At 60.3% G+C, this 12,068-nt stretch overlaps 3 protein-coding genes across 3 annotated transcripts; 1 reads left to right on the forward strand and 2 right to left on the reverse strand.

Moving 5' to 3' along the window:
• Nucleotides 1-297: 297 nt before the first annotated feature.
• Nucleotides 298-1,068, reverse strand: MNEG_0073 (hypothetical protein; the record flags this gene model as incomplete). Its single annotated transcript, XM_014051452.1, has 1 exon — nt 298-1,068. The coding sequence occupies one exon, from the start codon at nt 1,066-1,068 to the stop codon at nt 298-300; it is 771 nt and encodes a 256-aa protein (XP_013906906.1).
• Nucleotides 1,069-6,876: 5,808 nt separating this feature from the next.
• On the forward strand, nt 6,877-8,056 carry MNEG_0074 (hypothetical protein; the record flags this gene model as incomplete). The annotated part of the gene is made up of 3 exons (XM_014051453.1): nt 6,877-7,022; nt 7,215-7,464; nt 7,664-8,056. The coding sequence occupies 3 exons, from the start codon at nt 6,877-6,879 to the stop codon at nt 8,054-8,056; spliced, it is 789 nt and encodes a 262-aa protein (XP_013906907.1).
• A 2,145-nt stretch (nt 8,057-10,201) lies between these two features.
• Nucleotides 10,202-10,406, reverse strand: MNEG_0075 (hypothetical protein; the record flags this gene model as incomplete). Its single annotated transcript, XM_014051454.1, has 1 exon — nt 10,202-10,406. A coding segment is annotated over one exon (205 nt), but the record flags the coding sequence as incomplete, so codon positions are not given.
• Nucleotides 10,407-12,068: the final 1,662 nt, after the last annotated feature.

A 12,068-nucleotide genomic window follows, 5' to 3' on the forward strand; every position in this document is an offset into this window, starting at 1 on the left:
AATGTGATAAATGCAACGCCTTGAGACAACCATCCTTCTGGTGACTTAGACACCGGCTTGGTGACATCCTGGCAGCGTGCCCAAGCCGGCAGCTAGCTAAGCTGGGGTTGATGCCACCAGCAGCAAGAGCTCAGTGTGTCGGTTCCTGGCAACTGCAGCCTCAGACAAAACTGTATCCTGGCCCCCTTTGCCCCATGTTTGATTTCCAAGCATGTGTTGTATCGTAGGATCGCTTTGGTGGGTGCTACATCCTGTTCACTGATAGTATTACTGTGACGGATGTTGACGCTCAACGATTTAGCACCCATCGACACCGCCATCACCCGTCTGCTGTGCACACCACCCCGCGCTGCTCGCCAGCTGCGCCCGTATGCGCCGGCTCGCCAGCCGCCCGTCCCCTCCAAGGCCCAGGTCCGGCAGCGGCTCCTCGCCCGCCTGCTGTGCTGCCACCTCGTCATCGCCGAGTGTGTGGCACGCGTTTATGCTGGCTGCCCCCTGGACTGGACCAGCTCGAACGCCATGCAGATCCGCTTCAGTCACTGCTGCATCAACCGTCACCTGCCGCGTTGCGCTGCGTGCCAGGCCGCGAATACGCTCGGCAGCCACGCCCAGGGACAACCGCTCGCTGCGAGCTGAGGCGATAGCTTGCACGATCTCGCGGGACGCCGCTGCCAGAGCTGTGTCAATCGGCGCCACTTGGCACAGCGGCGTACCACTGGCAGCGCCAGCCTGGTCGTGCACGGTGCTGGTGCTGCTGGCCATACGCGGCCCGACCTTGCCGTTGGATGAAGCCGCATCGGCGTTGGACAGCTGCGTGGCTGCGCATGGCGTCCAGTCACCCTCCTTGGCAGGAGTGGTCTGCTGCTGCTGCTGCTGCTGCTGCTGCTGCTGCTGCTGCTGCTGCTGCTGCTCCTGCTCGTGCTCGTGCGGCTGCTGCTGCTGCTGCTGCTGCTGCTGCTGCTGCTGCTGCTGCTGCTGCTGCTGCTGCTGCTGCTGCTGCTGCTGCTGCTGCTGCTGCTCCCAGCCCTGTTCGTACAGCACAGGCCGCAAGCCCCCTGCGTCCACCATCCCCTCGAAATCGCCTTTGCTTACGCCGACGCACTTGCGTACAAACGTTAGCAGTGGCAGGGCGAAGCGATTGAAGCGGACGAGGCCACAATCTCTCACAAAGCTGGCAACTGCATTGGTCAGTTGAAGCAGCATTGGGCGGTGAAGCAGGACGCCCTCCTCCAGCAGCTCTTTGACCTGTAAACACTCAACGCGCCAGAGTTTGAAAGTTGTGTTTGTGCCTTGAAAGGGCGCAGGGCGGGCAAACACTTAAAGGCGTCGACATGGAACTGGGCCCTTCAAATATCACAGCCAGCGGGGAGAGGGGGGTCCATAGGTGTCCCAATGCTCCTAGCAATCAAGGTAGCAGACTTCAGGTGTGAATCAAACCTTGTGCACGAGCATCAGGCTGAGAGGGTCGCTGATGCGCTGCTTCTCCACCAGTCCACACAGCGCGCCATAAAAGTGCTCGAGGACAGCCACCTAGCACGGGGGCAACGCAGCTACCGTTTATGTGTTGTACACCACACCGCCGGATGACTCTGAGTCAATTGCACACAGGCAGCTGAACCATGGCGGCCCCCATTGCCAGTGGAGTGCTGGCTAGTAGTTGTTTGCAGCGCACCTCTTCCTTCTTGATGGTTCGCACAGTCGTTGTTGCGCGCTCCTCCACCTTGCGCTGCTGCTGCGTAACCGCCTGATCGGCCCGGATGAACGGCGACTGAGGGGTTGTGCCTGCATATGAGGCAGCAGCACGCACACCAGCTTGGTGAGGACCCGTGTCGCCATCAGGCTGCAGCTGCAGGCGAGCCCAGCCTTGTCATTTGCACATTGACCACCTCGCTGGCCGTGCTCACCTTGAAACCTGTCCCCTCTCCGCAACATACAACATCAAGCACATCACGGGCAGGTTGGCCCGGCCCGCCAGCCGCAATCTCTGCCCACCTGGCACCCAGCCTGGTGTGAGTCGGCCCTCCGCTGCCTCCAGATCTGCCACAAGCCGCTGTGTGAGCTCGGCGGCCAGCTTGGGGCTAGATCGGTACGCTGCGCGTCGCTGGGACCGGTGCCAAAGGTCCTGCTGCAGCGCAGTGCGCCCCGCCTGCCGCACCACGCGGTAACGATTGTGCCATATCGGCACAGGGTTGCTGGAGCCAGGCTCGATTCGCGTCGGCTCTGTCAAGGGCTGAGGTTCTGGCTGTTGATCCAGTGCAGAGTCCCCCGGTGTGGCAACTGCTGCCTCGATCCTGCATCCGCCGCCGCTGGTTGAAGTTTGGGGGACGCTGGCACTGGCGGCGCAGCTCAACGCTGCCACGGTGTGGTCAGGCTGCATGTGGGCCCCTGTCGGCCCCATCCCCTCAGCGCTGAAGCGCCGTGTGCTGCCGCCGCCAGCACCGCCTGATGCACTCTGAGCAGGTGCATGCGTCACCTGGTGCCCGCCGCCCCCGGTGGACACGCTGCCCCTCTGCGTGATGAAAACTGAGCCCTTCACGCTCGCAAATGGCTGGCCGGCATCCGCCGCCATGTCACCTGCGCCGCCACCTGCAAACTGCGCTGCGCAGTTAGCAGCCTCATGGCGCCACAGGAGGTCCCGGCCGGGCTTGGGCTTTGTTGGCAGCTCGCACCGTCCGTACGCGCCCGCAACGTCCGCCGCGTCAGCTGTCGCCGCGGCAGTGTTGAAGAAGGCGTTTGGGCGGGTGCGCGAGGCAAGTCTACGGCTGTCCGCCTGGCGAACAGGGCGGCTCGGAAATGAAGCTTCTGTGCGGTCGAGAGTGGTGTACTGCGGTAGCAAATGTCGTGAGCGGTGGGGTTGAGGCAGCACCTAAAGTGTGAGCGTTGAATGACTAATGTGTGCATACGTGCGCACATGCGCTCGCCTGTGTGTGCGTGTGCACGCATGCGTGTGCGTGTGCGTGTGCGCTTACCCATGGAGGCGCGTGCGTGCGTGCGTGCGTGCGTGCGTGCGTGCGTGTGTGTGTGTGTGTGTCAATGTGTGTGTGAATGTGTGAGTGTGTGCATGCGTGCGCAAATGTGTGTGTGTGTGTGCTTGTGTGTGTGTGTGTGTGTGTGTGTGCATGCGTGCCCGCGTGTGTGCGTACGCGCATGTGTGTGCACGCATGTGTGTGCATGCATGCGTGCACGCGCGTGCGGGAGCGTTTGCACGCGTGCATGCAAGTGTGGCTTTTAAGTCTGCACGTTTACTGGCGCTCCGTTCAAAGCACCGACCTGCATGGTGGTCTTGTGCCGTAGCAGCTTGTTGGCTGTCTGTTGCCGCGCCTGCTGCGCAGCTGCATCGCCCGCCTGCCGGTCTCCTGAAGATTCAGCACCAGCAACACCCCCGACACCCTCTGACCCTGAAGTGTGCGTGGTCGCAGAGTGGCGCAAGGCCCGCCGGAAAATGGAGGGTGCGCCCGGCAGCACGCTGTTGGTCTTCCGCACTGCTGGCCGCCTGCAAATTGTACAGCGCAATTAGAAAAATTTGGTCGACATCGCATTCAAGGCATATGTTTGTTTCATGGTACGGTATATGTTGTCGTCCACCAGCCCTCCGACCTGCCTTCCTGCCCTCCTGCCCCGCGACCAACCCAGCCGTTTGCCCGCCTGAGAGCCCGCATCAACTGCATGGCCTTGTCGCTATCACCTGTGGCGATGCCCTCCAAGCTCGTCAATGTTGAGCTGTGGCAGCTTGTCGCTTGGCTGCGTAGGGTGCCGGGTAAAGTGGGGTGTTGCAGGCGGCTGCACATGCTGCATGACCGCAAACAGCAGGACAGACGTTCCAAAGTGTTGTGATGTCCCTAAAGCTTCACTTTGTCCACCGAACCTGCTGCTGCATGCATCGCTGGAGCTCACAAGCTTGGCGCTTCCAAAACGCCCTGCAGGTCAGCACAATCGCGCACCTCAATGATTGACCCGCATGGCGCGTAGGGCTTGCCGAACTCCGCAAACACCCCTTGTGGCTGCTTGTTGCCCTCAGTTGCGGCCTTCCTTATGACCTGAAATAGACGGCTCAGGGCCGCTGTGATGCATGCAGCGTGCAGAGAGCGGTGTGCATGGCTGGATTCAGGGCACACACATGGAGGGGATGTTTGAAAACGGCAGGTAGGCATGGCTTGTTGCCCGGCCATGGACGGGCGACATTGTGCCCGGTTGCATGTCCATTTCCCGGCTCGCACCCACCAGCGTCCAGGTCGTCGATCACAGGCATTGCGGCGGCCTCTTCGTCATTATGCTGTTGAACACGGTGTGACTCCTGCTGTAGCGCCGCTCGCCGAAACTCGCTGCGAAGAGGGGGTCAGGCATGCAGCACGCGGTTGTGAGGACATCTTACCCACACGCAGGCAGGAGGACATACAGAGCTGTGCTGCTGACGCGGCCCTCACCGGAACAGTGGATTAGTGTGGCGCAAGGCGGCGCACTCTCGCTTCTGCTCCCGCAGCATCGCCCGAATAACGTCTGTGTTCCCCATGGCGCCAGCTTGGTACCACTTGGCCTGCTTCCTGTCGCTGCCTATGTGCACTCCGCCGCAACTTGTGGCAGCAGGGGCAGAGGCAGCGGCAGCTGCAGCAGCAGCGGCAGCAGCAGCAGCAGCAGCAGCAGCAGCAGCAGCAGCAGCAGCAGCAGCAGCTGGTAGGCGGGGTGCTAGATGTATCGTCGTGAACTACGCAGGCTACGTGCGCGAGAGACACGCATATTGATGTTTACAGTATCAGAAAAGCGAAGTGTTCGTGGGGGCCATGCTGCTGTGGCCCGGCATCACATTATAACTACTCATTTGTCAGAGAACAAGTAACGCAGCATGCCGCCCAGAAAAATCTTTGATGTAAAGTAACGAGCGACTCTGCGTGTATTCCGGAGATAGTGTGGCTACGTTGACCCGTTTGCAAATGGCCGCGTACGTGAGACATACCCAAATCTGGAGAGAGATTGACTCACGCTGCCTCACTGGTTGCATGTATCATGTTGATGCGAATTTGCCCAAGTCGAAGTGTTGCACGTTTGCCTGGCTACTGATGACTGCAGCCAGTGGAAACTCAAGAACTGAGCACGCGAGCTCGCCAGGCCGTCAAACATTCTGATTCATCCAGTATCGCATCTAAGTTTGCAAGCAGGAACGAGAGCGCGTTGGCGTGTAGAATCAATCGAGACATACACTGCACACGGCAAACATGGCAAGCAGCGGTGCGCATGTGTGGGGCATCCCTACCCATACCCCGTCCACCGGTACCCTTCTTGTATTCCAAATCACCTGCTTGGTAGGCGGCAGCTTGACCAGGGCAGCACGACGCAGCTTCAGCTCAGGTTTACAGCGCATCAATGAAGGTGCACAACGAATGTGCGGGTGCTGGTGCTCGTGTGGTAGTCCCAGTGGCGGGTCGCTCCAGGAGAAAGGGCGGCAACAGCTCGGCTGCTGCGAAGAATGTGTTGCGGAGGCTAGGCGGAAGTGTGGTGGTGGCGGCAGGGCTCGGTGTCCCAGTGCAAGACTAGTGCGGGGCCGCTGATATGAACAGATCGCTGCCCGGAAATAATCCGTATTACTCATCGAGCTCTGGGGCTGCTCGTTGCTGCCAGCTCTGCACCTTCCCGAGCACGAGATGGGGCTGGCGCACTGAGGAAGGTCCGCTGCCTTGGGGCTGGGGCTATGCAACAGGCAGCGTAGTTGTGAGTTGTCGCGGTGTTATGCAAATGGTAATGGGATGCGTTATTGTCCGTGTTGCTAATTACACAGCAGGCGGCCTCGCACTGACCTGCGGCAACTGGGAAGGAATGGTGACGGCAAGCCCTTTGTCACATTGCTGAAAACCTGCCTTGAGGAGCCAGGGCTTCAATAATGTGTGGAATTATCCTGAAAGTTCTGAGTGGCCTTCATGATATTGTGAGCTACAAGCACCAGCGAAGGTTGCCATGCCCAACTACGTACACCTCCCCCTCCTGCCCCCGCCTCAGCGGGCGCAAGGGCTCAGACCTCAAGTGACCTGCCGTCGAGTGACACCCGTGGCTGCAGCCCGCAAGCAGCCAAACAAGTGTCGCAATATCATTTTGAAACGTGCGCCGGCAGTGGTACGGGCCGTGAAAGGCGCCGGTCTCCCACCTGGCCCGCTGTGTCTGTCATGGCGAGCCACACCCAGAGCGGGCAGTAGCAAAACGCGCGCGCGTGCAATCGTTGGTTCATTCCTGCGCTCGAAGCGTTGACTCAAGCCATTTTTGCAGTTGCAAAGCAGCCACAGCGCTTGCTCTACCCTGGGCTGTTCTCTTTGACTCGCTCCAGGTCCATATCGCTGGCCCCAGCTAGTGATCGCAGGCGTGAAGGATCGCTTGCGAGTCGACCAACAAGAAGGTGCGGTCGAGCTTGCTCAGTTGAGCCCTGCAGGAGTTTCCCGCCGCAGTGGTGTGCGCGGGGTGGACTGCGTTTCTGCCGTCAGACAGGCTCGAAGCCGCGGCGTAGAATACCAGCATATTGATAGACACATGATCGCGTCGGCCGCGGCTGCCAGCTCTTGACCTGGCTCGACCGTGTCAGTCCTGGCGATCAAGGACGGTTTGCGGGAGCCCCGAGCGGGCGCGTGAGGGGCACCCAGCGGGTGCAATACTGAAAATTTCATATCCATTCGATGGCAGTCCTTGCTCACCCGTGGGCGCGCGTTTCGCCGGTCTCGCCACCCCCGGTGCTTCCCATCTGTGCGCACAGGAGCAACGCGCACTGCAGCCATGCAGACCGGCCTCCTGCTGGTCCTGGGGCTGATCGCCCTGGCGGCCCCTTTGGTGCTGGCTGACGGTCAGTGCAGCCAGGTCCCTCACATCGGACGGATTGACCAGTCGCCATCCGATCCCAGCATGTACGGCAAGTGCTCCAGCTCGCTTGAGGGCTTTGTCCAGGGCTCCTCCAACTGGTGCAAGTTCGGCGGCCTTGGCTCGTGGCCCAGCTTTCCCAATGATAAGGCCAAGAAATGCCTCAAGTTTGGCCGTTCAACCATCTACCGGTGCGCACCACAGGGTTCTGCTGGTCTCTGCACTGCAGCCCCGGCGCCATGTCGAGCTGCAGCTCGTGTATTGCTGCTCCTGCTCCTGCTCCTGCTCCTGCTCACCAAACAGCAGATTGCCGCTCACTGGAGCCCTCCGCCCTATATAGGCTTTGGTCAACCCATATTTTTCGCCGATCTCATGTGTCACAGAGGCCCGATCTACGGCTCATCTCCTGGCCACAAGGCTGCCTGCAACAAGTGGCTTCATGGTGACGATAAATATGCAATGGTGGCTGTCTCCACCAAGTACTTGAAGACCTACCAGGGCGGTTGGGCCGGCGACAAAGGCGCGTGCGGCAAGTGCATGTGCATCCGCCTGCACGGTGGCGACGACAAATTCAATGCTGGCCTGCAGAAAGAGTCTGTCAAGCGTCACCTCGGCCTCACCTTCATGGGCAAGGTGCGCCGTTGAGGTCATGCGTGCACACCTGAGTTGTCTTGGCTTGCTGCAGTTGAGATGTCCCGGGACAGCAGGCGGCCGTGATTGGCAGCTGCTGACAGTCTGACACGTGCAAAACCACACGCCCCGCACTTGAGCACACCCTTCCCCTGACGCCCTCCCTCCCTATATCTCCTCTATCTTCCTGCTACCATCAAAGGTTGCTGACCGCTGTGGCGAGTGCGAGGACGACCATATTGACTTGCTGCAGGACCGTCCTCTCACCTTCGCGCCGTTCGACCCTCGGTCTGAGTCCAACAACTACAATGCCCCATACGTCAATGCCAAGGACGGCCTGCGCGGCTTCAGCGACCCCAGCTACATGCGCGGCTCCGCCCTCAGCCTGGAGAATGCGGGTGCCTGGACTGTAGACTGGCAGTGGGTGCCCTGCAGCTGGAGCCACAACAAGTGTGCCAACATGATGCGCAATATGGGTTACGGCAACGTGTGGACTCCCAAGAAGGTTGAGGGCGTGGACAGCTTCAGCATGCGCCCCATCAGCCAGCTGCGCGGCACCAACAACGACCGCCTCTTCAAGGAGCCCTGGTCGTAACAGGCACGCGTCGCTGAAAACACAAACTGAAAAGCGCGGCTGCAGCAGCGGGCGCCCCTGCCGCATTGCGGGGGGCGCCTGCTGGTGGCCAGCTGGATTTTTAAGGAAGGGTGCGTGCTGGTGCGTTTGGGATGCGGGACGCGGCGGCCGCAGTCGGCCAACCGCCACACGCACGCCCCTGCCCGGCCCACTGCTGCCCCACTCTGTGGAGGGCAACCTATCTCTTCTCAGCTTGTTGACGCTGACCGGTCGAAATCATTGTCACATCACGCCCTAGCGGCCGCATCCGGCTGTTTTGCTGGGCACTCCTGTGGTCATGCGGGTGGAAGGGGCTGCAGGCATGTCCAAATCCGTGTGGACGGAGAGACAACGAGTGGCTTTCATGGGCGGACTTCACGAGCCGCCACAGTCCCTGCCCATGGTGTTCTGTTGTGGTGTTTTTAAACGCGTGCCTTGCTGCTTCTCCCCTGCCGCCCTCGGTGTGGGGGCGAGTGAGCGCCACCAGGATCCATCCGGTGATGACAAGGTTTGCAAGGGGCATCAGGGCTTTTCTTCTCCATCCAGTTGCTTTGACTATTACGGAGGCCCTTTTTTTCGACTGTTGGCACAACACGCAGAGCACATCAGGGGGCCCAGCGAGTGGGCTGCGCGCACACCCAACTTGCACCAAGAGTGCAGGCGCTCGCGCACCCAACTCACGTGGGCATGGCATGTGCTTTCCGGGGTTGGTTGTATGCGTGTACTCTTAAGCGAGGCGCGGGCCCTGAGCCTGGTCTTGTTGTTCGCAACTCCGGGTTGGGTGCATCCGCCAACTGAAGGGGAGACAAGGGGTATCCACATACCGGCGCGGGCCAGGGGGGCGTGAGGTGCACGGTAAGGTCTGGGGCTGGCTAACGCCCACCCTTGACCCGCGCCCCTACAGCGCGCCCACCCTCCCTTGGCCCTCCCTGGTATCGAAGGCGGCTCCGAAAAGAGCTGGCCCCGGCGCGTCGCACAGGCGGCAAGCCTGCAGCGCATGCAGCCCATCAGCACTGCATACTGCTGCATCACCGGGTGCTGAGGCGGCCTGCATGTCAGTGCCTTTGGCGGGCGAATTCCAAGGTTTTAAACTCTATTGTTGAGCATCAGAGTACTTGGTTTGAGCAACTTTGGGCCATGATATGTTCCCGCGTTGGTTCTGTTGACTCGCCAATTCCCCTCCTGCCCGCCACCAAAAGACTAATGAAGAAAATACCAACTCCGCGCGACCCCTGGGCTCTCACACCTTTGCCACACACTAGCCCACACCGCACATACCTCTTCAAGGTTGGGGTTGGGAAGAGAGCCTGACGAGTCCCTGATCCCAAAGCTGCGTTTTGCATTCGGGTTTTCATGCCATGCAAGCGCAATGCTTGGGTTCACACAGCCGGCCTTTGACAACGCGCAACGCACCACTTCCTGTGCTGCGAGCTCCACCTGTCCCGCGCGCCGCTCCACGGCGCCTATCCCTGGGATCATGGCCTGCTGCAGCCTCCGAGCGCACGGGCCTTGGGCACGGGCTCTGCATTCCATCAGCGGGTCGATTCCAAATCCAGCACGCCACTGATGTGCCTACTGTTGGCACCGCACAACACCCACGGCATGCAGCTAACCTGTCAGGCGATTGCAGTGCTGCGGCATGAAGTCGCCTGTTCCAGGGACCGGGCCCCACATGTGCTTGTCTGCCATGCAAGGTGTGTTGTGTTAGCTTGACTGACTGTTTCATTCAACAGCACTTGCTTTGCAGGCCGTCCGCACGGTCTGGGCACCTTTCCCACATTGTGATTCCTGCCTTGACCATGTGCGCCGACCGGGCAGATGTTGTAGTGTGGCGATGTGCGCATGCATCATCTCACATGGATTGGCTTCACTGCGATAGGAGCTTTTAGGAGTATCACCACGCTGTCATGATGGTAAAATTCCTGTAACTTCCCAGGCCATGCTGTCGTCACTCCCAACATACCACACGTGCTGTTTGTTGCGTGGGCGAATAGGCTTAACAGACGACGCACAGCGGGATGGGGAGCACTGGGAGTAGGACTAGCACTGATAACCTAGGGCGGGATTTCCCATAAAACACGGGCTCAACCACCAGCAACATCATGTACTTGCTCTTGCCACAATGCGCTACTGGCCCACTCCCACGCCCTGCTCCTGACTGCTGCCAACCTCCTCGCCCGCCACCAGCCCGCGCCGCTCCGTTGCAACCGCACTCTTGCCGCCGCCGCTGCTGCCCCTGCCGCCGCGGCGCTTGTTGCCGGCTCCAAAGTACTTTCGCATCTCATACGCATCCTCCCCGTTGGCATAGTACTTTGACTCAACGTCCTGCACGCTGCCGCATTGTACACGAGTTGCATTGAGGGGGGTGACTATCAATATGTGGTGTCAAGTAAGGCGCCAAGGCTGGGGCGAGCGGCGCAGGTCACATGACCAGGTGGGCACACGGCCATTGTTGTGCCAAGAACCCAAGGTTGCAAAGCGATAATCCAAGCCCCAACCTACTTGTAGCCAAGAGTGGTGGTGTACAGGTGAATTGCGCCGCGGTTTGAGACACGCACATGCAGCGACACGTACTCTGCACCAAAAACCTCTTCCATAGCCCGGTCTGTGGCGGGAAATTTGGTGGTGGTGTATGCTCAAAGGCAGAGTTGCAGTGCATGGCTGGAGCTCTGGTTTTGGGCGATTGCAGGGGTGTTGGGAAAGGGCAGGGGTACACAGGAATCGCGCTGGGTGGGTGGCTGGAGATTGGCCCCCACCGTGCCTCAAGCTGCGCCCTACTAAGCGACTGCGAAGGACTGCAGCTGCGCATCAGGCCCCTGGATGTTGAAACTGCACGGACGCCGACCCCGCCCCTGAGCCCTCGCCCGCACGTTTCCCTGCCCGCTGGAGGCAGCTCACGCGTTGCAGTCATCAGTTTGGACGCTATGCCCTGCTTGCGGTGCGACCGCGCCACCGCCAGCGACGTGATGTGCCCGTGCATGCCATCGGTGGGCTCCTCCTCCCTGAAATTGATGGCAGGCAACTGTCATCACAGAAAAGTCGTGAGCAAAATCGCCGCAGCAGCACAGCCTCCGTGCTGCCAATGTGGGAACCAACCACGCTGCACAATACTGCAGCTAACATGGCAGTCCTTGTCTGAAGCTCGGTGGCCGTTGGAAGGAGAGGAGGGGGGGCGCTGGAAGGGGGGGCCAACTCCAATGCCATCGCCTCTCGCAATCCCCCACCCAACCCACCATCTGGCCCCAACCCAAGCCTTACGCCTCACATCTTAGCGAGCACGTAGCCTACAATGGTCCCGTCGTAGTCCTCCGCCACATGCAGCAATTGGGGCCACGACAGGATGTGGTAAAAGTAGTACTGAGGCGGGGGGAACGGGGCGTACAAGGAAGGAGTTGAGGGGGAGAACAGGGTCGACGGCGCATCGCGAGGGTGTCAAGCGCCGGAGGAGCATGGTGAGGGGTGCATCCATTAATACGGGGCCGCCGCCTACGCTTGCATGCAGTCTAGGGCCAGCCCTGCTTGAAGAGACATGGGACGCCAATACAAGCAAGTGCTGCAGCATCACGCCACGAGCAGCATGCCTAGCCATGCCAAGCCTGGCTGTGGCGACCCGCTTTGGCTGTTGTCATGGCGCGTACCTTGAGTTGATAATTCTCCGGCAGGCTGCGAATAGCAATGCCAGGCATAGGGGTCAGCAGTTGCCATACAGCAACAGCGTGCAGCGAACCAGCACAAGGGTCTGGGTGGCGCGTACGTGCCGGAACGCTGTGCTCACCACAGCAGGTTGCACCGCTGCATCTGCATGAGATCATCCAGCGTGGCTGGACGAATGCAAACCATAGCCACTGCCTGCTATGTGCGCAGCTGATGCGCACGCGATCTCGCCGGCACCGAGCTGGTGACGCTGGGAGTTTCTGGGTGTTTGAAGTTGCTACGGCGCATCTGTTGATTGGAAACTGCACGCGCCATCTGCATCCCGCGGATGTCACCAGCT

Source organism: Monoraphidium neglectum (assembly GCF_000611645.1).
Source record: "Monoraphidium neglectum strain SAG 48.87 unplaced genomic scaffold scaffold00005, whole genome shotgun sequence".
Lineage (NCBI taxonomy): Eukaryota > Viridiplantae > Chlorophyta > Chlorophyceae > Sphaeropleales > Selenastraceae > Monoraphidium > Monoraphidium neglectum.